The sequence below is a fragment of the Epinephelus lanceolatus genome, chromosome 1, assembly GCF_041903045.1.
Source record: "Epinephelus lanceolatus isolate andai-2023 chromosome 1, ASM4190304v1, whole genome shotgun sequence".
NCBI lineage: Eukaryota > Metazoa > Chordata > Actinopteri > Perciformes > Serranidae > Epinephelus > Epinephelus lanceolatus.
The window spans coordinates 20,504,767-20,530,005 of NC_135734.1; the positions used below are offsets into that span (position 1 = coordinate 20,504,767).

A 25,239-nucleotide genomic window follows, 5' to 3' on the forward strand; every position below is an offset into this window, starting at 1 on the left:
AATCGCAGTATGGCGAAGTGCTATTTTCAGTAAAGGTTAAACGTGTCACAGTATATCATAATAAATGACGCAATGCAGTGCTACAGAGACCATACTGATCATTTTCCATGATTGAAGTTTGTTTGTCACAGACCCCATCAAAAATTCCATCTTCATCACTTTGTGCATTTTCATTAAAAAAAAAAAAATTACCATCCCCACTAAAATTGCAAGTAATATCGCAGTGGTAATGTCTGTCAAAATAATGGCATTGCATATTGTTGCGCAGGTTAGTGCTACATATTGCGCAACGCTGCACATGTTCTGGTGTGTTTACTTGCATGTGCACGGACATGTGTTTAAAATACAATGCCAGGCAAATTTAGTTGCACAAACTACAAAGGATTTTGTAATTTTTACTATAAAGCTTTTAAACATTCTTCACGTCACTTTTTATTATTAAGCTGACATTTAACATGCATAGTATCTTAATTACTTAAATATAAGGTGATTAAAAATCGCATAATTACATATTCAAAAACCAAAGACGGATGCGTGATTGCCAGCCTCCAATGTCCTGGCTGATTCTGAAAACTAATTTCTTTACAGACATATTGGCAGTCATGTCATTAAGTGAGTGACTGGCCTTACAGAGAAGTTGTTTTTCCGCATTTAATTTTCATTAAAGAACCTTGACACCCCTGCCCAGGAGGTTTGATCAAAACCAAAAAGCAGAAAAAAGTGATTTTCTATGACTATTTTGAAATATTCTGTTCAAGCTTTTTAATTTTCAGTGCTTTCTTACGAACTCTAAAGAGCCTCAAGGTCTCAGTCATGGGGTGTAACAGTACAAGTCTGGAGTTGTCTGGATTGATATATTTACTCAGTGATCAGTGAACCAATATCATCAATGCAAAGCGGCAACATCGATACATATGTTTCATACTCCTTTATTTTGAAAGTTTCATGGCACGTTTGTCACTAAGTCAGTCCACCTCCTTTCTAAACATTCAAACAGCGCTGGCTGCCTAGCACCAGGCAGACAACGGCAAGCAGCCAAGACTAAGACAACAAGGATATTTACTGATATCGTCTCATATCGACTGCAGGCCCCTGAATTATAATTGAATAATGCAATAATTGAATCGAAATCATATCATGGCAGACTTTTTTAAAACAGCACATTTTGTATCGTTGTCTAGAAAATTTATATAAGACCATATCATAATGAAACTTGTGATTTACACCTCCAGTTGTGTAGGCTACATGGAGTGTGAATGCTTGAAATGTAAAACCTGTGCCCATTTATATTACATTACCTGGATGAAGTGTGGTGGCAGTGCTGATGTGATCAACCATATTGTTTTGTTAAGACAACAAATTTGTGTAATATGATCATTGATTACAGCAGCTTTCGTTGTCGTGTATGTTCTGAAGGACCTTTGACTGAACATGTGTACCTTACCTCTGCACAGTGTGAGTCGGTGGGTGGCAGAAAGAAACACGTGTTGTGCACTGAGACAAGTGGAGAAGTTTAGGACACAGCCTATCCTATTCTGTCACTGGAGACAAGTTAGTTATCATAACAAAACAAAAGTGTTGTGACAGTAAATGTTGCACCGAGAGCAAATAAAATGGTATATTTGCCAGGCAGTGTAGATTTAACCCACTACATCTGTTCTCTTTTTCGTCCATACAGTGTGAGTTTCGTCAGTCACATCAGCTGGTTAGAGCTCAGTGTTTCAGGAGCCCAGTGATGTCACTTATAATCTGATGTGATTTCCCATCAACCCCTGTGGTCTGTTGTTTATCGGAGTTCAGTTTAACCTGTTTGCAGACTTCCTTCCACAAATATTTGCTGTCAGTTATTGCTCCTTCCAGTCGTGTGCATATTTACTGTTTCGCTGTTAACCGCAGCAGTCATCGTGTCAGATGTTCCCAGTTGAAGCATGTGGTGCTGAGATACAAGACGTCAACATACTGTAGAGGCTTCAGTCACTGCTGTCTATGATGCCCGCAGCAGTGAGGAATTGAAAAGATCCTCTGTTTCCTTTCAAGTTGTGACCTTTTGTTTTAACAGGGACTACATGTTCTGTTGGCCGGGGACATAAATTGTTTTAAAGGCATACTGTTCATATTCACGGTTGGGCTCAACAGGCAAAACAACATGCATGAGAATACAGTTGTTGCATTTACAGGAGTATATGAGACTTTTCGCAGGGCCCTTGGTTTTTAATTAGATATGAGTGATGGAGTGATGTGTCAAAACATTTTAAATTATTCAGCTGGGCCCTTACCTCATTGGCTGTTGATTTGTGAGTTTGTTGAGGTTTGTATCGGTTTAGTTACCCTCCCCTCCCCTCCCTCAGCCCTCCATCTCCTTCCATCATTTGCTTCGCTTTCACTCTGCAGTGGAAGCAAAGAAGAGAATAAGAAAGGAGCTTTGTGAAAAGGACAGTGATTGTTTGTTTATGAGGATGCTAGCCTTGCGGTGACATGCCTTTTTTTTTTTTTCCCCTCCCTCTCACGAGGCCGTTAAGTGAAATAGATACTCGCAGCACTATGTAATCAAATGTAACCCAGATCCAGCATTTTGGAGTGGAACAAGAGTTTTTCCATTTGATTCATATGGCTCCAGTTCCTCACCCCTGGACAAAAACACTGGAGCTCACTTCCAATAGGGAGACTGGGGACGTGAATATGTCCTGAAGGAAAGGGACACTGTTTGGTTGACTTGGAGACAAGGTGAAAAGAGACGTGTCTCATTTGACGTCTAGTTTTTACAGCAACTTTGTAAGAAAAAAAACAGATGACGGTTGAAATAGTATCACCTAATCAACAATATTGTGGTAGTTCTATTTAAATGACTTTTATTATTCTTTTCTCATATATCTTGTGAGGTGCAACACTGAACAGATTATAATTTAATGTAATATCCTTAAATTTATTTCAGATGTTAGAAGTTGGCAGCCCAGTTGATGTTTTTTCTCTTTTTTTCTCGTTTCGTCCTGATTGGTGGCAAAGTTATTGAGCAAGTGAACAGTTTGTACAACCAGGAGCTGATTTAATTTCTCTTTTTCCTCTCTGTAATTTGTCTTTCTCCATTTAACCCCCTCTCTGTGTAGTGATGGAGTCCACAGTCGTGAGTACGTCCACTCTGGCCCCTGATGAGTTCGATAGGAACGTGCCGCGGATCTGCGGCGTGTGTGGTGACAAAGCCACCGGCTTCCACTTCAATGCCATGACCTGTGAGGGCTGCAAGGGTTTTTTCAGGTACACAAATGCATATGTAATGTAACGGCTCTGCCGTTAAGTCGACACAGATTGACATATTCAGTGCATGCACACACAACCAGACTGAGCAGGCCTCGTGTAGCAGCACGGTTGCTCATATCACCCTGCTGAAAAACAAAGCCATGCATATCGACTGCAAAGTTATTGACACATGTACACATTAGCATACAAACACAGGTCTGAACTTGCATATATAATGGCCACCCACACATGCACACACACACACGCACATTAAATGTAATTACCACCCACAGTTACATAAGAACACACACAAAACCACTGACAACATCCGAATTTGCATTAATGCCCAGCAGCAAGTAGAGAATACAAATGAGCTCGGACCTGTAGTTAATGCCTTGGCTGCTGCCGGATCATTAGGTCTTTTTAAACAGAAATTCCGCAATAATGCTGTAAAGACGATCTGCCATCTCGCCGGTTTTGCTTTTTGCACTGAACCAAACAGCGCCAGCATTATGAGGTGTGACGAGTAATACAGCAGCGTTGTAGTCTAGTGTGGTGGCAGTCACACACAGACAATGCCCCCTACCCCCACCCCCATTATGTGTTTGTAGCAGACCTGCAATGATCAATCAACTAGTTAAACTGTTAAAATAATCAATTAATATATATATATATATAATAATTTGATAATTGATAAAGCAGTGGGGGCACGGTGGTGTGGTGGTTAGCACTGTCACCTCACAGCAAGAGGGTTCCTGGTTCGATCCCGGGTGTGGGAGCCCTTCTGTGCGGAGTTTGCATGTTCTCCCCGTGTCAGCATGAGTTCTCTCCGGGCACTCCGGCTTCCTCCCACAGTCCAAAGACATGCAGTTTGGGGATTAGGTTAATTGATAACTCTAAATTGTCCGTAGGTTTGAATGTGAGTGTGAATGGTTGTCTGTCTCTATGTGTCAGCCCTGCGATAGTCTGGCGACCTGTCCAGGGTGTACCCTGCCTCTCGCTCGATGTCAGCTGGGATAGGCTCCAGCCCCCCCGCGACCCTCGAGGATGAAGCGGTTAGAAGATGAATGATAAAGCAGTTTGAGTAATATTTTTTAGGCGAAAAACAAAACAAACATCTCTATTTCCAGCCTCTTAAATATGAATATTTTCTGGTTTCATTACTCGTCTGTGACAGTGAACTGAGTGTCTTTGGGTTGAGGACAAACAAAGACATTTGAGGACATCATCTTGGGCTGTGGGAAAACTCTGATCACCATTTAATCGACAATGTAAATAAGAGTTAGTTGCAGCCATAGGCGGCGGAATAACACAACATTCCCACCTTGAACAGGCTGTGTAAAGACGGCTATTGATACACACGAGTTTCCAATTTGACCAAAGACAAAACTAGAGCGAGTCATGATTGTGCGAGCTTGTTTGTGTTTGATGTATCCGCCCATTTACGTCTGTTCCTTTAGGCAGCGTTGGTGTTTAAAGGGAGAGGATGAAAAAGACGGATGTTTAATAATCTTCTTCCTCGTCTCTCAGCTGGCCCATGTTTGAACTCTCCCCATGCATGCTTCACTGTGTGTTTTTGCTCACATCTGTGTATAAATGATCAGACATACTGTCCCTCATTGACTAAATCACTACGCTTTGCGTCACTTTTTGGCAAGACTCATCTTTTACCCCTGGATTCCTTGGCACACATCCATATTTATGCTGTTCACTCACAGTCCCGGGCTTGAAGCACAAAAAATATTTATCCAGTTCCACCATGATTATTATTTGTCAGAGGTGCTACAGTGCCCTTTTTTTTTTTTTTCCCTTTCCCTTTCCCTCTTCCAAATCATTCAGATTGTTTGCCCAGAGCTCACATATCAACGTAGTGACAAACATGTTCAGACACACACATACACACACACTCTTTTCTTAATAACTTCAGTGATTTATTTTTGAATTATACTTAGGTGTGTTTATAAGCTGCTACATGTGTGTGTATTTTAACAGACTGTAAAATGTATACAATTTATTTAGGCGCAGTATGAAGCGCAAGGCCACCTTCACGTGTCCCTTTAACGGCAGTTGCACCATCACCAAGGACAACAGGCGCCACTGCCAGGCATGCAGGCTCAAACGCTGTGTGGACATTGGCATGATGAAAGAGTGTAAGTATGACAGGTGACCCATATGTCATCAGAGCAACACTCTTAACGCTACACCTAGTGATTTATGACATGTAGCTAAATGTGGAGTAACTCTTTTGGGTTAGATGCATGGTGCTTGTAATAAATGATCATGTTAGATTGTACAAACCATTATGTTATGTAAGTTTTTGACAGTGTTTGTGGTTGCCCAGCACTGTTGAATGTGGATCAAAACTATGTCCTGGACTCATCCAACACCACCCTCCCACTTACACAAATTAGACAGTGATATACTGCGTATAAATTACATTTAGTCCACAGTTCTTGTTTCTTTTTTTGGATGGATAGTAAGATTTACACAACTGCTGTTTGTAGATTTGGGGGCCTACTGTCCCTCTTGTATATATTATGTAATATTTGGACTGAGGTCAAGTATCTCTGGGTCTTTGCCCCCATTAGCATGTTGACATGCTCTGTTTGAACGAGTGGAGCCTCCCCACATTGTATGGAGTAAGTATACTCCATCTGAAGTTTAAACACCTGCTGTTATGTACAATCTAGTGAGGCCTCTTCTTTCCTCACAGTCTTGTTTATTTTCACGGTCTGCAAATAGCAGGTACATTCTTTTTTTCTTGTTTTCTCCTGATATATCCGGATATTGTCCCCAGGCCTCTTTTAAGCAAAGGCCTCTCTCACTTCCAGCTGAATGTTCTTTCCCCTCAGTGTTTCTGGGAACACCACAAGAGCGGTGGCACCGACACTGCGATTTACTGTACGCGGAGAGGAGCCAGTGGCATTGCTGTTGCAAAAACAGCAGCATGTTGTTGAGACCCAGCTCTCTCTCTCTCTCTCTCTCTCTCTCTCTCTCTCTCTCTCTCTCTCACTCACCGGCTCTCTCTCTCTCTCTCTCTCACCGGCTCTCTCTCTCTCTCACCGGCTCTAGCTCCCTCTCTCTGTCTCTGTGAGCTAATTCAGTGGTTAGAACAACAAGGAGCGAACAGAACAAAGACAATGCGTTCACTTGTTCATTGCAGCAGGGGTCTCCATATGGACCGTCCCCTCCCATTCTCTTCCTCCAGAGAATAACAACCCCCCCACCACCACCCAACACCACATTGACATAGCTGTCATCACAATGTAAAACACAAGTACACCACCTGTTTTTTTGCTTATGTGAAAACTGTGTTCTCCAAGCATGTTTTTTTTTTAAGTTGTATTTTCCCATGTGTGTTTACAGTTCTAACACTCTCGTTCCCTCTTTGTCTCATTATAATCGCACCCTCAGTCATTCTGACAGATGAGGAAGTGCAGAGGAAGAAGGACCTGATTCAACGGAGGAAGGACGAGGAAGCGCAGCGTGAAGCAGAGAAGGAGGCGCGGCGGCCCCGGCTCAGTGAGGAACAGAGTCAGGTCATCGCCACGCTGGTGGAGGCGCACCACAAAACATATGACGACTCCTACTCTGACTTCTGCCGCTTCAGGGTTTGTGTCTTTATATAGTTATCCAGATTTATTTCTATTCACAAATTTCATGGGACTTAATGACAAAATAGAAGTACAGCTGATATTGTTGCGATGCAGTTTCAGCTCTGTTAGAGCAATATTAGCAATTATATTGCTTACAGCCAATCCCAGTATACTCCTTGCCCCTGCAACTTAGCCTCACCCCTCGGTTTTGTGGATACACTTAGAGGGGTAGGGTGTCTGGATCCTTGCTGGGATAGAGGGATTCGGTCGATGTGTCAGGGCTACATGGCCCTCTAATACAGTTCCCTCAGAGGCACACATCAGTGTTGTGAGAAATCGATGGAAAGATGGCAACAAAAGACACCAACAAATGTATTTATTGAATTAATAAAGATTTTAAAATGACGATAAGCATTGTATTATCTCAGTTTAATGTTGTTTCAATGTTTAATGGTCTTTTTATTTATAACAACAGTAGTTGCCATTATGCAGATGTTTCAATAGCTAACTAGCCAGCTAGCTAACACTATATTGTTATTGCAGATTTGTGCACAATGGTCCCACATTTTGTAATATTTCTACGTGGCATCTCTCCCCCTTGATGGCGTTTGACAACCGAAATTTAACTCAAGTCCAGCAGCTAAGTTGCTATGCTTTTTACCGCTCCTCTAATATCAGTGCAGACTGGCACGGTAGGAGCACGGGTTGCTAGCATTAGCCTACAGATCACCACTGCTGGCCTAGTAATGAAGCATTGTGCTTTTTTATATGATGATGAGCAACTGATAGTGTGAACTAATTGTTAGCATCCTGACAACCACAAAAGGATTGTCCCGTCTGTTTACATGAATGCCTGCATCGTCAACTACTGATGATGTTTCAGGGTCTTGAAGGGTTGTTCTATTTCTTAGGGGGAGATTTGACCTACTACCCCTTGTAATCTTGTTCTGAAGGGCAAGATGGAACTCGAAAACAAGGGGTAGGGTTAATAACTTAAAAATGGGATTGGGCCTTAGACTGGCAGTTTGTCACTTTCACAGGGGTGTTTACCTTATCAGCACACTCACACCACATCAGTGTTGTTTACACACATCGGAATTTCCCTCTGCTTCAGTTTTGTCCCACTGCTCATCAACAACAGTTATGTTTTGTAATGTTTACGTACAAAAGCCAGTGGCCCATTTTTCCTCCGAAACTATGTGTGATCATCCAAAACACCTCTATCTTTTCAGTCATCTAACCTGTAGTGGTGCTGACTATTCTATATCAGATTTCCATCTCAGCCATGCTCAAGTTGAGTAACTCCATCCCATTGTTTCAGCAGATATTTAACAAAACTGTACATTCTGTATTTTTCAGAATTCTGAACACAAATTGACCAGCTGTGTGTGAGATTGTGAAATGCTTTTATTTTAATGCATAAATGTAAAATATTCCAAGATCACATGAAATGGTTTTTATTTTTGGTGACTGGACTTACTTGAAAATGCTCCAGTGTCTTTATGTGTGTCCTTTTCTCCTGCCCAGCCTCCTGTGCGCGAGGGCCCAGTGACGCGTAGCGCCAGTAGAGCTGCCTCTCTCCACTCTCTGTCTGATGCGTCCTCTGACTCCTTCAGTCACTCTCCAGGTAAGAGACACAGTGTGGAGACTTTCCTCAAAATGAGGTGAAAACAGTGACTGTTCAAGGTTACAGAAAAAAACAGTTTGTCCTGCACATTCCTGTCATAGGAATCATCTAGAAACAAATTTTACTTAAAGAAGGAAGGATAAGTGTCACCTCGCTGGAATTATAACTGACTTGTTAAAGGAAATCAACTTAACCTTCACTAGAAAGTAATACTATCTCACACAACAGGTTTCGAGAGAATATTGTCATGAAAGTTAATGCCTGCCTTAAGGGGATACTTTTTTTTTTTTTTTAACTTCACTGTTTTTAAAGGTTAGTTTGGATTCACAATCTAACTGATTGAGGCAGCGGTAGACCAGCAACTCCCATGTTCTGTGCAGTAAAACTACTTATTCCACTAATGATTGATAACTACCTCATACAGCCCCACTTCAAGAAGTCCAAACTATCCCTTTAAGACAGCCGTGTTTTCCAGTTCAGCTGTTTGCTGCTGGCGCATCTGTTATGCTGCTTTCTGAGAATCCAGCGGAAATTCTGTGAATAACCTGCTTCTCCCCCCAGACACCTGACTCCTACTAGTAAACATCAGTTCATTAATGCATCCATCACTAATGGAGTGAACACAGCGAGGGACACGGTCACGTGGCTTACCGCCAACACTCAGCGGAGACAAATGACTCAAAACAACCCCGGCCAGCTCTGCATGCTTCACATGTTGTCGTAGCTGTCATCCAAGCTTTCATCTCACTCCTACTGACCTGACACTCGTGTATTTTCAGATGATCCTTTCCGTCAACAAGCCTTCTCTGTTCCATGATTTCTCTCTGTCCTCTCAGCACAGAGCGTGTCTATACCCGGAGGAATAGTGTGACATTGTGATGCTTTGTGTAAGAATGCTTTTCTCTCCCCTCTTTAATACGGTCTCCTTTCTTCCCCCCCTTTTTTCTCTTCTTGCCTCCTCTCTGTTCTGCTGTCTTCATCCTGCTCATTGCAGAGTCAGTAGACACCAAAATGAACTTCAACAACCTGCTGATGATGTACCACGAGCAGGGCAGCAGCCCTGACTCCAGCGAGGAGGAGGTCTCCAGCTTCTCCATGCTGCCCCACCTGGCTGACCTGGTCTCCTATAGTATCCAGAAAGTTATTGGCTTTGCCAAGATGATCCCTGGGTTCAGGTGTGTGTCTGTGTCTGTCTGCTCTGTGTGCGCATGCGTGTAGCCAGAAAAAAACATGCCTTATCGACAGAATTTGACTCCAAAGCTGACGAAAAAGATTGATTGTGTTTACATGGACATGAATAACCCATTTATGAGGCTTATTCCTGGATATAGTCAGATTCTGGATATGGTGTTTACATGAGAATAGAAAAATGGGGTTATTCATATTCCCGGTATACACGTAAAATACTAGTTACTCTGTTACTGATTACTGCACTCTATATGGGCAGGCGCCTGTGATGTTTATAAAAACAACCCAACCTACTGTGCATTTACTACCACTTGACAACTTTGCTGTGAATTTCCTCTCCGCTCTGATCACCAATAGCTGTCTGCTCTGAACACCGACCATCATCTCTTCCTTCTCTCTGTCTCAAAGCACACACACACACACACACACACACACACACACACACACACACACTATGTGCTGAGCTAATGTTATTCCTGATAGCAGCTACGCTGATTCCAGCCTGTCACTGTCACTACCGCCATGTGGGACAGGCGAGCGGTGAATTAAAATATGCAGCAGCTTTCATTACGAGAAGACAAAAACTGTGTTTTCTGATCACCCCAGAAGTAAGATGCTTTTGCTGCCACCATTGTTTGTATTTCTGTTACGTCATTTGGCCAAAGTTGCGCCTGCAGGGGCAGTCGGCAGTTCTCAATAACTGGGGCAAGGTGTAATACATGTCACTATTCCGGTGGGGTTTTCTTTGTAGTACTCCAAGCAGCATACTGTAGTTTTTAATAAAGAAGATAATGTGTATCTGGGTTTCTGAAAACAGGATGTGGTGTTTGCATGCTCAAACACATTAATAGGATACTTTTAAAACACAGTTATAAACCAGTTATTCATGTCTGTGTAAACACACTTACTGTCTTATCAAATTCACAGTTACAATACAAAATGGCAAGAAAATTTGTTCGTTAACAGAAATAATTAGTCTCTGATAATGTCATGCTGCTATTTCAGTCTCAGGCTGTGCTGTTTTGGATATCAGTGTTACATAGAGGTGTTTACATGTCGTCGAGTGACTCTTGACCCAATTGTGCATCGAAGACTTTGTACACCTACTTGTTTTTCTGCCCCATTAGTCGATATTGTGCCACAGTGATGCTATGGTCTAAAGGCCACAGATTACTGATACTGTATATAACAGATAGCTAACACATTGTGGAAAATCTTTTTATGTTGGGTTGTTCCTTCACTGCAGGAGGTTATACATTTGCCACAGTTATGTTGTGAGTGTGAAGTTCAGCCCTTTGTGTGACAATCACCTACTAACACAGTGTGTTAGTAGGTGATTGTCTAACCTTTAGAGGAAGACATTCTTAATGTACATGGCAGCGACCTGTCTGTCTCGCATGCACACCCTGAGATTGTCTATCTGATGATCACACATTTTTGAAGAACATGTGATTGACCGATCGCAGGAAACTGTCCTTTTGTGTTAGAGGTTGAATGGCCCAAGGTCGATTCTTAAGAGATACGAGGGAGAATGCAATATCTTAACCTTGAAAATAGAGCTGAGTAAATGGAATATGCATACGTGTGGAAAACACAAGCCAGCACATTATTTGTGACTGTAAAGGCAAAATCACAATGGCTGGCCGAGGCCTTTTCGTTGTGCCTTCCTCACATGGCTACTGCCACCTTTCAGTGTGTTTGTCTCTCAGTGTGTTGACAGGGACAGAACACTCACTGTCTCGGGGGAGTCACCCCAAAGTCGAGGCTAAAACAAGTCGGGGCCTGTATTTCCTGAAAGTTGTCATTCCTGTTTGCAGCGAGTGATGGACGTGCTCAGATTACCTTTGGAATGTTTGTCCACTTATGATCTGCTCCCTAAAGCCCTGAAAAATACCCCAGACCTCCCCTGAAGAAATGCAGGGATCAGCTTATGTCTCCTGCTAGTTCAGTAGTGTCATTCTATAAACATTTAAAAAACTTCATAACATTACTAGATGCAGGATTTTAGCATGACAGCCATGACGCTTAAAACAGCATGACTTTGATTTTATCAAATGAATTTTCTGTACAGTGAGACCCACTACAGCAGGAGGAAGCAAACAGAGAGAAATATTTTAGATGTTTTGTCGTCCTGCAGAGCATCTATCTGATAAACTTGGAAGACTTTGACTGACCTTAAACCTGTTGTCAGTAAACCACTGATAAGCAAAATCCTATGAGATGTACCATACAGCTGACATATTGCAGATATGTTGTTAACCTTTTGCTGGATCACTTTGCTGTAAAATTAAACATGACCAGCACTGCACGATTAAGGTTATCTGAGGACTATTAGTTTAATAATTTGCTATTTGTGGTTCACTAACGTAGCAGGTGACATCTCCTCTCCCTGCAGGGAGCTGACTGCAGAGGACCAGATTGCTCTGCTCAAGTCCAGCGCCATCGAGGTGATCATGCTGCGCTCAAATCAGAGCTTCAACCTGGAAGACATGTCCTGGAGCTGCGGTGGGCCTGACTTTAAATACCAGATCAGCGATGTCACCAAAGGTCAGTGTAAACCCCGCCACGTGTACAGTCTGCAGTGAAGACAAGCTAATGCTCAGGACTATGCATATGCACGTTCGTCAACTCATTTTGTTCAGCTGGTAGCTGAAGAAAAGAAGCACTTGTTACACATTAACTCTTCTATTCAGAGCGCGACGGAAGCAGCCTGGAGTTAAGGAAGTGACCGGATCATTAGTGTGGGAGTACAGAAAGGTTACTGGCAGTCGCCTGTGTGCACGCCCATAGGAAAAGGACGCTAATACACGTTTTTCTGTTAAACCAGTCTAACATATCCACAGAGGCCCCTGTGGGCAAGGCTTTCATTTGCCTTTCAAACAAGACTCCTCTCTCAGGGATCAACCAAAGAATGTCACTCCTGACCTGCTCACCACACAAAACAACCACTGTCTGGACGAGGAGAAGCTGCTCTGTTGTGCTCTTCTTAAAATATCCCTGAGGAGTTGACATGAACATAAACGGAATGCAGATGTTTTCTCATACAGTAATCGGTAGTATACAAACATGTTAAAACAAAGTTCAAATTAATTCTGCCTCTTGTTTCATAGTGGCAGCTCGTTAGTAGGGGTGGGAATCTTTGGGCACCTCACGATTCGATTACGATTCAGGGGCTACGATTCGATTATAAAACGATTATTGATGCATCTTTAATTTATGTATATTGATGCACTTTTTCACAACACACATTTCTTTTTTTCTCACTGAATAAGCATTCAACACTTGCAATTTTTAAAAACAGTGCATTTGTAATAAGAAAGAGTTGAATTCATTTCCATTGTATTTTATTAAACATATAAATGGAAATGCGTGCAAACTGGAAAGTTACAACTTCGTTGTACGGAACCAAAGGTAACAACAGGTATCTTAAATCACAAGATAAAATGCGCAGTTAGAGTAACAAATGATTCGGTGGCGACAGACGTCCACGCATCACATGTAACTGCGTTCCTACCTACCTGCCTTCAACAGTGAGGCCGTGACTTCTGTTTTGGTTTGATGGTAGAGTGTCGGTGAAATAGCGTCGGGATGGGATGGTGTATCTGGGCTCCAGTGTATGCAGCAGTGCTCGAAATCCCTGATTTTCCACGACAGAATAAGGACGCAAATCCTTGGCAATAAAGGCCGCGATGGCCTTCGTAATTCGCTTCGCCTTTTCCGATGAGGGTGGCAGCTTTCTAATTGCTTCCTTGACTGTTCTCTGGTCGGTAGCGCCACTAGTTGCCGCAGCAACACCAGCCTGCCGTCTCCCTGACTCCTCCGTCAGGTGGAATCGAGTTACATGGCTTCTCATGTTTGTTGTGTTGCCAAAGTATTTTATTTTAGCACGACACAGCTTACATATAACGTGGCTCTTGTCCAGTTTGCTTCCACCATCAACGTTGTAGAAGCCGAAGTATTTCCACACATCTGCTTTTAAATTAGAAGAAGCTGTTCAGCTCTCACGGCAAGGTGGGTAGCGGTCAGCCATGTTTGTTTTCCTCTGTGCGCATGTCGGCGTGTCTGCTCCAGGTGCGCATCCCAAAGTGTCCCGGAGATGACACGTACCGCGCTTCTTAGTTCTGCATTATTTAGAACCTTCTGTATTACTCTAATTAACAGATTTAAATAATCGAAATTTGGATGTTTGTGAATCGATTCAGATTCGTCCACGTCCGAATCGCGATGCATCTAAGGATCAGAAATTTCCCCCACCCCTACTCATTAGTAAGATTTTGAATGCAACATTGCAGTTATAGTTACTGCTGTACATCATTAAAATGTCCGATACCTGAGTTTCTGTTCAAAGTGACATTTTTTTAATACTTTTTCCAGAAAAAAGTTGTTAAACTCAACTTTACAATCCACCAGTCATTAATATTGTGTTAACACAAACAGATGTCCAAGACTGTTTCTTAGTGAGACACAGCATAAAGTAAGTAATTATCCAACTTCAATTGATTTATTAATTACAAGGATTAATTTATCTGAAATAGGGATGCACTGAAATTCTGGGCAGATATTATTTGTGTTTTTGTTTTGTTTTTTTGGCTATTTTGTGCCTGGGAAACTAAGAAATCTTCATTATGAAGAATAACTTAACTGTTTTTTAATGATGCAGACTTTAAATGACCACAAATTCAATCAGACACATTTATGAAACAGCCTTTAATATAACCTTCTTTCACATGAAAACCATCTTTTAAAAATTGCATGAAAAGCCTTTTTAATATATATAATAAACCCTAATTCCCTCTCTTAATATCTTTTTTATATTGCCGTGAAAACATCTGTAAATCTCTCCTTTAAACAGCTGTATTCATTCAGTTTTCTCACCCTAAACTAAATTTTGCAAGATTGCATTTAAACACATCATGGTAACATAATTTATCTTCTTTAGATGTGAGTCTCGCCCCCGACCGCTAACAGCTAACGATAAATATCTCTCCTCCTGCCGAGTTTTACGCGGATTTGTTAGCATTATCAGGGAAACAATAAGATACGTTCCCTGATGCGTTGATAGTGACTTTGCTACGTCCTTTTGTCCTGACGGCGTCCCAGGGAAGATCCCTGTCTGTCCCAAACAGATTTCGGATGTCTCTGGGACGTCATGATCTATTCGTCTGCACAAAATTGTTGCGACACAACAGAAAAACCTAGGTTACTGCCAGTCAACAAGTTGAATATTGGCCAATACTGATGTTTGGCTAATTAATCATTGCATCTCTAATCTAAAAAATAATTTGATGCTAACATATTTAATGCTAGAGGCACAATTTAGTCTGTGCTCAGAAAGCGTTCAGGCTCAGTACACAGCCCCTGCCACAGAAATAGGAAATGGAGGTGTAGTCATATTAATCAATGGAGCCTTTTGATCAGTATTTTGTATGCCTTCTCATTTATGCATCTCCATAAACACACACACACACACACCCCCCCAGAGATGGCATATACACTGATCCAATTCAAATTTTCTAATTAAAAGAAATTCTCAGCCGGCAGTTCTCCTTTAAAATAAACGTGGGAACGCACAGCATTCAAGAAAAAAAACTCCTCACCAGAGATGATTCCAACAGGCAAAATGAAATATTAATAAGTTAGCGGGATGGTAACGTTCCCTGGGGGGCCTCTCTTCTGTGATATAGTGTGGAGCTGATTCTATGTGCTGCACAGACAGTAATGATGTGCTGCGTCCTCTTTAGCGGGCCACACTCTGGAGCTGCTGGAGCCACTGGTGAAGTTCCAGGTGGGCTTGAAGAAGCTCAACCTGCGGGAGGAGGAACATGTGCTGCTGATGGCCATCTGCTTGCTTTCTCCAGGTACCGTGGGTCTGACTGTGCGGAGGAGGGAACATATAGAGGGTCATGATGAATTGTTTATGAGTGATCTTCTTTGCTTTTTTTTTATTCCAGTAGAGAATGTATTCATTACAGCTTTAGTTTTGGCACAAGATCAACTTAAATATTTTATTGATATGTATATTTTGGAGATTATCCGAAGCATTGTTTGCATCTGTCAGTCAACATAAATCACATTGACGTGCAGATCACTTGAAGAGTTTCGTGTCTCTCACGAGCATTAGCCTTTATTTGAATGCACACTCGCGTATGGTATGCGTTCACCGTAGATGCAGTGCATGTATTATACACGTATAGTTATGCATGCAGGCGTGTGTAACTGAGTGGATATTTGCATTCCTGTGTGTATACAAGGCACCTCATTATTCATTGGATGTGCTCCCCTAATCTAAAATTAGCAAGCCACCTGACCAGAACAGTAGAAGTAAACACAAAGATCGTGCACGTTGATGGTAATTTACAACCGGACTGATTGTTCTGTGAGATAAGTGTTACCCTGTAGTAAACACTTGCACTGTAATCCTTACTTTTCCAAAACATTTCAGATGTAACAGCTAATCTTGGTTGCCTTTTAGCTGTGTAACAGCTATAAATATCTTAAGACTCTCCCCTCCCCTCCTGCAGACCGCCCAGGTGTGCAGGATCACGCACGGATCGAAGCCCTCCAGGACCGGCTGTCAGAGACCCTGCAGGCCTACATCCAGCTCCACCACCCAGGAGGACGGCTGCTCTACGCCAAGATGATCCAGAAGCTGGCCGACCTCCGCAGCCTCAACGAGGAGCACTCCAAACAGTACCGCTCGCTGTCCTTCCAGCCGGAGCACAGCATGCAGCTCACCCCGCTGGTGTTGGAGGTGTTCGGCAGCGAAGTGTCCTAGAACCTCTGAGCCTCGGTGGCGGAGAGGAAGCTGGAGACAAGACCCCCACCTGGGGGTAAAAATGGAGGGAGGGAGCTGAGGATGTGCTGGATGGACTAAATGGAGGTGTTGGGTATGAAGCAAGTGGAAGAGAAAAAGTTTGTGTTTTAAGTGTGTGCGAATGTGCGTGTGTGTGTGTGTGTGTGTGTGTGTGTGTGTATAAGTGTGTTGTCTCGTCTAAAGAAGTCTATCTTGGCATACAGACCAAGGTTGTATGGAGAGAAAGCAGATGTTAGGAGACACAGTAAACAAGGAAACGTCATTTAATACAAATTGAGCTACACATACAACTTCTGCCTATATACAGTGTTTTTGTCTGTATTTAAATCAACAAACCGCTGCTTCAAATGCCTGGACATTTTGTGTGTGTACGTGACGTACACACACCCACACAACAAACACACTCAGTTATTCATTTAGCCATTCAGTTGAGCTACCTCTTTGTTTTACTGGGGTTGTTTTACATCACCTATGTGAAACACTAACTTTTACACAGAACAATTTAGATACAGTACGGAGGACATTTCAGTTCATCGTGCAAACGCAGTGCCTGCACATTACCTTTTGAGTTTTTGGTGTTCCAGAACTTTTTTTTATTTTGTTGTTCATCTGCTTCTCTCCAAGGCAGCATATGTATATGACTATGTATACAATTCAAACACATGCCTTTCGCCTTTCACCAAAGGTATGGTCAACTACTTTCTCAAAAAGCTTCCAGTACCTAAAAATAACCGCGCTGCTCCACGGCTCGTTTCACGTGTGCAGCCTCTCGACATGCTAGCAAGTTGTCTGACTAGCCTCACAGCCTATGAAGGAAACTTTCGTTATTTAGGTTTATACTGCAGAGTACAGAGCATAGTCTGTAATTTAGTGAGGTTTTGATAGGACTTTGGGGTGCCTGGTTTTGAGGTGAGAATTAGCCACTAAATGTGTTAGCTACTTTTACACTGCTAACTTGTCAATCAGAACGAGCCTGCATTATGGCTTGTTGCTCTCTTTTGAAATTGTTTTTCCTTCTTCTTGGCTTTTGTTTAATTGTTTCCCTGTAAATAGTTAATTACTACCACATGTATCCTAAGCACTGTTATACCACCACCTTTTACTCAAGCCTATGTATTGATATACAGTATATGTTATCACAGATTTTAAAGGGCTAAGATGCCAAATCTAACTGGAATAGTAAATCAAGGCCAAAGCAAGGGGCCTGTCTTGTTAATATATAGCTGCATACCATACTTGGAATTGGCATATATACTGATGTAATTGCAATGGATGTTTGTTTTGTTTTATACGTCATTTCACCTCTAAAAACAATTCCATGAATTGTTCCTCCTCAGTATACAGTGAGCTCGGTGGGCGGAGAGCTTGGGAAGCTGCTTCAGACCTCCACAGATATCACACCCCTTTCATTTCTGACAGGGAAGTGGATTTTCTAGAATGTCTGAGGGCCTGGCTGTGGCAGCGGTGTGCACCTCTACACCCAGGCCCTCCTGTTTGATGATGTATGCTGCGCAGCCCTCTAGTGGCTGCATCGTGTAAATACCAGGTATATATATATATATATATATATATATATATATATATATATATATATAATATGTCCGCCGCTGTACATAGGGCTACATAGATATTTCTCAAGGCAGATTTTTCCAGAAATATATATGCAAATACAATATTGACCCTTTTTTTGTTTTGTTTTTGATTCATTATCACTACGTTCTGAGACACTATGCTCTTTTGTTTTGACTTTGATCATGTTTTTATTGGTAAGAATGAGTTAGAAAATGGCTTAAACAGGGATTGCTTGTGTATTTGACTCAGTCAAATTATTATTTGTTTAGTGGTGGGTTGATGTATTTGCCTAATTTCCAAGGTTCATTTTCAGACAGAGGACGAGCTAAACATACTGTGCTGCTCTCTAATATAAGCCATATAGATCACTAAGCTAGTTATACACCTGATACATTACAGTGCATCAAAAGGATGACTCCAGAGCCTTGGATATCCTCATTATATAATCGTCTAAACTCATATGCTATGTATCCACGGCTCTTGGAAGATAAGCTTGTATATGATAGGAACTCATATGCCTTCTCTCTGCTGTCAGTCATCTTTGGCTTATGCTTCATCAGACAGCATCTAATGGCTTACAAACCAAACTGCCAAGAGAATTTCAACGCTTAGGTTTAGAGGCCAGTAATGTATGGCTTGCTGCATGTTGGATTATGGTAAAATTATATGAGATGACGTGTTGTTGTTTTTTTTTTTTTTATATCAAGACAATTCCCCAAAGAAGTGTAAAATCAAATTTTTGCAGCTGAGTTCACTTAAAGCATAAAAGAAGTCATTTGCAGAGATGACATAAGTCTCGTACTTTTCTTGTCTTCGATTTGCTGTGTGACAGAAGACATCGGTTTAAATGGTTCCTGTGATTGGCCATACGGGCCTCCTGTGTCAGACCGAGAGCAGGCTGGAGTTACTCTGTGATCTTTGAGGAAAATGGTGAGAGAGAGAGAGCATGTGTTTGACGTTGAGCTGGACGTGTTCTCACAGTTGCGCTGTGAGAAGTTGTTGTTGCTTTAATTTGTTCCACCCACGTGGTTTTTAAACCTACCGTAGAATTTTAAAGGTCCAGTGTGTAGGATTTAGGGGGATATATCGGCAGAAACTGAATATTATATGATAACCTTTTGTTTTTTTTGTCTTACGTCAACTGAAAATAAGAATCATTGTGTCTTTTTGGTATCCTGTAATGAGTCCTTTATATCTACATAGGGAGTGGGTCCTCTTCCATGAGATGTTGCCCCGCCATGTGTCTACAGGAGCCCAGAATGGACAAACCAAACATCGGCTCTAGATAGGTCCATTCACTTTTTCACATTGGCCACCGTAGTTTGCCGCCCCTTCGTAATGAGCTGAACAGCACCATTAAAAAAACCTGATTTTTAACGTGAAACTGCTTTTTTCAGTGTTTTTACCAGTTTAAATCACCTGGTCTGTTTTTTTTCTTGGGGGATAGGGAGAGAAGATTTCTGCAGGATAATTTTGCTCACGGTAATAACCTCCTGAACAATGAACGCTGATAAAAATTCCTACCTGGGAGTTCATTCTCGGAACATTGGAGAAGTTTCAACAGGTTGCAATCTGCAGTCCTCACCACTAGATGCCACTAAATCCTACACACTGCTCCTTTAAGTCCATTCTCCGTCACTGTGGCTTTATTCCGACTCTTCATCAGTCACTGTGACACTCTGCAAGCTGGCAGTTGGGGCTGTACGTGGAGATGATCTGCGTAGCAGAGATAGTGAAATCGTTTTTGGATGTTTGCATATTGATGTAATCATGATAAGTTGGGTTTTCTTCATGAAAACCATTGGGATTGTGTAGTGTGTATATACAGTATATATATATATATATATATATATATATGTATATATAATTCCATGTGCCCCACAAATCTCCCTACCGTGACTGAACTTTAAGTAGTTGAGGCTCGAGTGTCTTTAGGCAGTACCACTCATATGTATAGTATGTCAGTTTGATGAGGGGTATGATGTGCTTGGTTACTGAACACTGACTTTTGAAGTTTTTGAAAAGTCTCCACGTTGATTTTCTCTGAATACATACTTCCGTATGTAGATATGGGTTTTGATTTAGTTCTATATTGTTTTTGAGATAGAGATGCAGTGTTGATTTGTGTATGTTCAATACAGCGGGAGGTTTGGTGAACAAGTAAGTGCCACGGGGAGAGTTCCCTCCACACAAGAACAGGGTAAAAGAGGAGTTGCTCTTGGGGATTTGACAAACCAAACAGGAAGAGTCTTGTGGATGTATCATATTGCTGTTATTTGAACAAGTAGATTTCAGTCAGTACCGCATAGCATCAGGGGAATTCTTACTTATAATAAGCAGGGAAACCCCCTTTTTCCATTTTATGACTAAATATGTGATTAAATGCTGTTTATAGGACCTTTTTCCCCATTTAATTCCCCACCCAACATACTGTACATAATATGCAAATACACTTCAATGTAAATATGGTGCATCCCCAGAGTCTCCGGTTTGGTTTTACCACAATAGGCTGCTCAGAATCTGTAAGTTTTTAACTCTGCATTGCGGTTGTTGAAAATACTGGAACTTGGAAAAAAAAAACCATGCGTCAATGGAAATCCGCCTCGAATTAGATGGCTCCATCTTTGGTAAGATTTCCTTGAGATTGGCAACATAACACAGTAACAATGCCTGCAATATACAACTCATGGTACACTATCACCAGCAAGCTTTACAGTTTATCATGTTAGTAGTGAAGTTTTTTGTATAACTGTTGCCATTACAAATCCTGTCTGTAAAAACATGTATGATACCATTCATAGAAAACAGTCGGCCATCTCCCACACAAAGGCTTTCAAGTCTTTTATTTTATTTTATTTTTTTATTTTTTTTGTTCCTCCCATTAGGACAGGGATTGTAATGGAATCAACTTAATTTAGTTCTTACAAAAAGGAGTGTCCACAATGGATGTACACCATAATCTACCTAAAAAACCTACCTCTTTTAGCTCAGATTTTGCTTTAGCATTAAGCATTTGCCTCTGTTTTTACTTTTGTAATATTTGTATTCATGTTGGTATTTATTGCTGTCTAATGAGTCATACTTCAATGATTACCTCAGAGATATCTCACAGATTTGGGAGAGTCCAGCTAATGAAGTCATTCATATTTTTTTTTTTTTCTTGTACAGTTTTTTTTTTTTTTTTTTTTTTTTTCTTCTCAGACTCAGCATTGCCTTTTTTTAACGCACAAAATACCAGGAGTGTTTTTAATATAGTGCCTGCACTCTGACCAACAAGGCTCAGACTGGCTAGGGTGAGGCTGCATTTACTCCACATTCTTATCCACATCTTTGTCCCTTTGGATGTGTGGGTGATTTTCAGCCACTGATGCAATTAATCCGGTTGCCATGTGGCTGATATCTACCTTATCTTAATGGTTCCTCAGGGCAAACTGAGGAGAACTTTGTGGAGTTTATCCAGCTGTAAAGAAGGAACAACCTGAAAGACTTTGTGGCAGTAGGAGAAGCGGGAGGTGTGTTTGCGCTCCACTTGGTACTGTTAGCATGGTCTTTGCTCTGTAATACGCCATCCTTACCTTGTCCCTCTTATTTGCCACGCCATCCCCTTCATACCCTCCCCGTGTCTTCACCTCTCCTTCTGTCCTAAAGTCTACTCCCGCACCTTCATCATTCCCTGCCGATGTTCGGTCTAACAAGGGAATTAGGAGAAGTGAAATCCTCAGTATCCATGCAATGCTGCTTTTATCTTGAGCATCACCAAGTTGTGCGCTTCTGACACCACACAACGCAGGCATCATCCAAAATGCTGCCCCCACCCCCAGCGGCGCCTTGTTGGATTGTGTCTTGAAACGCACGCAACTTAGTGGTGCTCATTGGAAAAAAAAAATAAAAATCCTTTCAGATCGTAGTATCATATTAACAGAGCAACTACTCACTTTGGTGAATTTAAACCAAGTTTATTTTGTATTCATGTCAAACTGCTTCAGGTAAACACTGAATGAAATAAGAGAGTTTTTATTGATCAGTGAATACTGAGGAACAATGTCGCCATGGTCACATCTACCCTGAGCTGTGTGCCATAACGTGTCCCTTTTAATGCAGGGGAGGGTGTTAATGAAGCTGGCTTCAGATGTTCCCCAGCTTAATTCCAACCAGAAGGTTGCCTGAGTGTGAGATTGGCCTCCTACTTAGTACTTATTCAGCCATGTGTATTGATCTTCTATGAGGAGTAAATTTGAATTTGGCATTGAATTGTCACCCTGCATTGTGAAACCCAAATCATGCCACATTGAATTAAAAAATTGCCTGAACCAACAAAAAGCACTTAATGTAATGTTTGTAACACATGCATACTGATGAATCTATTAGCCATAAACTGCCTGTGTAGGTCAGCATGATATGGCTCCAATTAGCAAAATAAAGTTAGGTCACCTAAATTTTAATGTAATTGCAATTCATCTTTTGTCTCTTTTTTTTCAAAGATCTTTTTTCTATTATAAATTGGTGTTTATGTAATGTTATTTTTGTCAGATGTTTTGCAAATCAAAAATAAACAGTTGTACATAGCAGTGGGCTTCTGTGTGATTCCTATGCATCATCACTCTATCACTTTAATGCACTATGAGAGCTTATTGTCTTTTAACAGATATTTAAAAACAAGTATATATTGTTCAAAGAAATGATGCACCAACTTCACACAAGAACATTTCCAGGTGCACCCATGGTACCAGTTACAGGGGATTTATGATAAAGTGTGCTGTAGCATGTCAATTCCTCCCTGGGCAGAGCCATGTTAACACTTTCTGAAGGCGTCTCAACTTTTTGTGATGAAATGGGACAAAGCGTTTGACTCCCACTAGACCACTGGTTCTCAACATTTTGTGTCATGGACCTCTAAATTGATACACATCACGTCATGGACCCCCATTTGGTAAGATTTGCTTCAGGGAGCTTCATCTTCATCAAAGAGTTCAAATGTTAAAAATGATTCAGACCAGAAATCTAGAGCTTTCAACTACAGTTGGGCAGATAATCATGGAGGAAGTGAAACCTGAGATCAGAATAAACACTCATATAACTCTTACTCACAGAGGGCTCACTTGTGAATTAAACCGTGAAAATGAACCACTCCCATATTTCTCCCTCCATTTTTAGACCTCCCTCAAGGACCCCTGGTTTAAAACTGTTGCACTAGACGGTGTAGCAACAGTAAGTAGAAAAAAACACAACAAAAATAAAAATGAGAGGGTACCACACCCATAAAGGAATATTCATCCATTCATCCATCCATCCATCAATTTTCATCCGCTTATCTGGGGCCGGAACGTGGGGGCAGCAGGTGAAGCAAAGGATCCCTGACATCCCTCTCCCCTGCAACGCTTTCCAGCTCCTTCTGGGGGATCCCAAGGCATTCCTAGGCCTGATGAGATATGTAATCCCTCCAGCGTGTTCTGGGTCTACCTCGGGGCCTCCTACCAGTGGGACGTCCCCAGAACACCTCCAGCGGGAGGCGCCCAGGAGGCATCCTGATCAGATGCCCGAACCACCTCAACTGACCCCTTTAGATGCGAACAAGCAGCAGCTCTATTCTGAGCTCCCTCCACTGGTCCGAGCTCCTCACCCTATCTCTAAGGCTGAGCCCAGCCACCCCACAGAGGAAACTCATTTCAGCCGCTTGTATCCGTGACCTCATTCTTTCAGTCACTACCCAGAGCTCATGACCATAGGTGAGGGTTGGGACGTAGATGGACCAGTAAATCGAAAGCTTTGCCTTTTGGCTCAGCTCCCTCTTCACCACGATGGTCCGGCACAGTGCCTGCATCACTGCAGAAGCCGCACCAAACCCCCTCTTGAATAAGACCCTGAGATACTTCAGCTGCCTTACTTGGGGCAGTAACTCTCAACCCAGAGGGGGCTATTGACTGGTTTCCGGCACAGAACCATTGCCTCAGATTTGGAGGTACTGAGTCTCATCCTGACCTCTTCATGAGGAATACTTTATTTATACAATGACCATTTGTAAATCAAAGTCATGCATTGTTGCCTTGAATTCATGAAGAAAACTTCTTCTCTCATGCCTCCACAGAAAACAGTGAACACATTGATTTATTGATTGATTGGAGACCACATATAATAACAGCAAAACTACATCAAAACATCTGTTTACAAAGTCATACAACTCTTGCAGTATAATCCAAGTCTCATTTATCCAGTTGTGTGCTCAGTACTTCCCAAACACATGTGTTTTCACTAAAAAAAAAAACCTTGGTATTGGAGTAAATAAAAACAGAGAATGCAAATTTGTGGAGAGATAAGAAGTCTGAGTATGAATATTGTATAAATACATGCTCCATGGCCTCTTTTTCTTATAATTTTCTTAATATTTTCATGGAATTTCATGCCTTTATTTGATCACTAAAAGTAAAGGGATGGGCAATGACATACAACAAAGGTCCCCTGCACAGACATGAACATGTTGCAGTTCTTAGTCAGTGCCTTAACCCCCTGTAGGACACCCAAGCACAGTTCTTTAGATATTTATTCCACATTCTGTTTTTGGACATATACTTAGTAAACTCTCTGTCTCTCTTTTATGCACAAATACAATTCTCTTCTCCCTAAAATTTTCCACTTGTAAAGTTTTATTTATTTGGTTGTTGGTCTTTTTTTACATACTTTACATAGTTTCATGCTCTGGTTTGGCCACCAGAGGGCACTGTCTCTTATTACATGTGCCTGTACACCCCTCCTGACCCAATGACCTTTCTGATTCAGCACTGACAGCCAGAAACAGTTAGGATCATTAAGGTCATACTGGACAACCTCAACACAAAGTGCTGGTGGGGTGTGTGTGTGTGTGTGTGTGTGTGTGTGTGTGTGTGTGTGTGTGTGTGTGTGTGTGTGTGTGTAACTGTAACAGTGCTGTAACAGTGCTGGTGACCACACACAGCAGGCCTGTGTGAAGATATATCTGACACACAGAACAGTATGTACAATATGTTGGAAGAGATTTGAGCTCACCTCAGCTCACATCTCTGCGGCTGGTCACGTATGGAGCGAGATTGCGTGAGTGGTGATGGTGCAGGAGGAACAAATAAAAGGTTATCAGAGAAATCCAGTCATTGCACGACAGTTAATTGTCAGCCCTGGTACGAAGCAGAGGCACTTCTTTTGCCTGCTGATAAGGTTGCGCTCGTGCGGTCTGCTGA

General features: G+C 41.7%; 1 protein-coding gene across 2 annotated transcripts in view; it reads left to right on the forward strand.

Moving 5' to 3' along the window:
• The window catches only part of LOC117257493 (vitamin D3 receptor B), a 32,090-nt gene extending 15,015 nt beyond the window's left edge, over window positions 1-17,075 (forward strand). For both annotated transcript variants that reach the window (XM_078167141.1, XM_033627726.2), the window contains exons 3-10: window positions 3,105-3,252; window positions 5,254-5,384; window positions 6,649-6,845; window positions 8,358-8,457; window positions 9,452-9,632; window positions 12,041-12,192; window positions 15,387-15,503; window positions 16,167-17,075. In XM_078167141.1, coding sequence (XP_078023267.1) covers window positions 3,107-3,252; window positions 5,254-5,384; window positions 6,649-6,845; window positions 8,358-8,457; window positions 9,452-9,632; window positions 12,041-12,192; window positions 15,387-15,503; window positions 16,167-16,420 — 1,278 coding nt within the window. In that variant the 5' untranslated portion in view covers window positions 3,105-3,106 and the 3' untranslated portion in view covers window positions 16,421-17,075. The remainder of the gene's footprint in view (window positions 1-3,104; window positions 3,253-5,253; window positions 5,385-6,648; window positions 6,846-8,357; window positions 8,458-9,451; window positions 9,633-12,040; window positions 12,193-15,386; window positions 15,504-16,166) is intronic.
• Window positions 17,076-25,239: the final 8,164 nt, after the last annotated feature.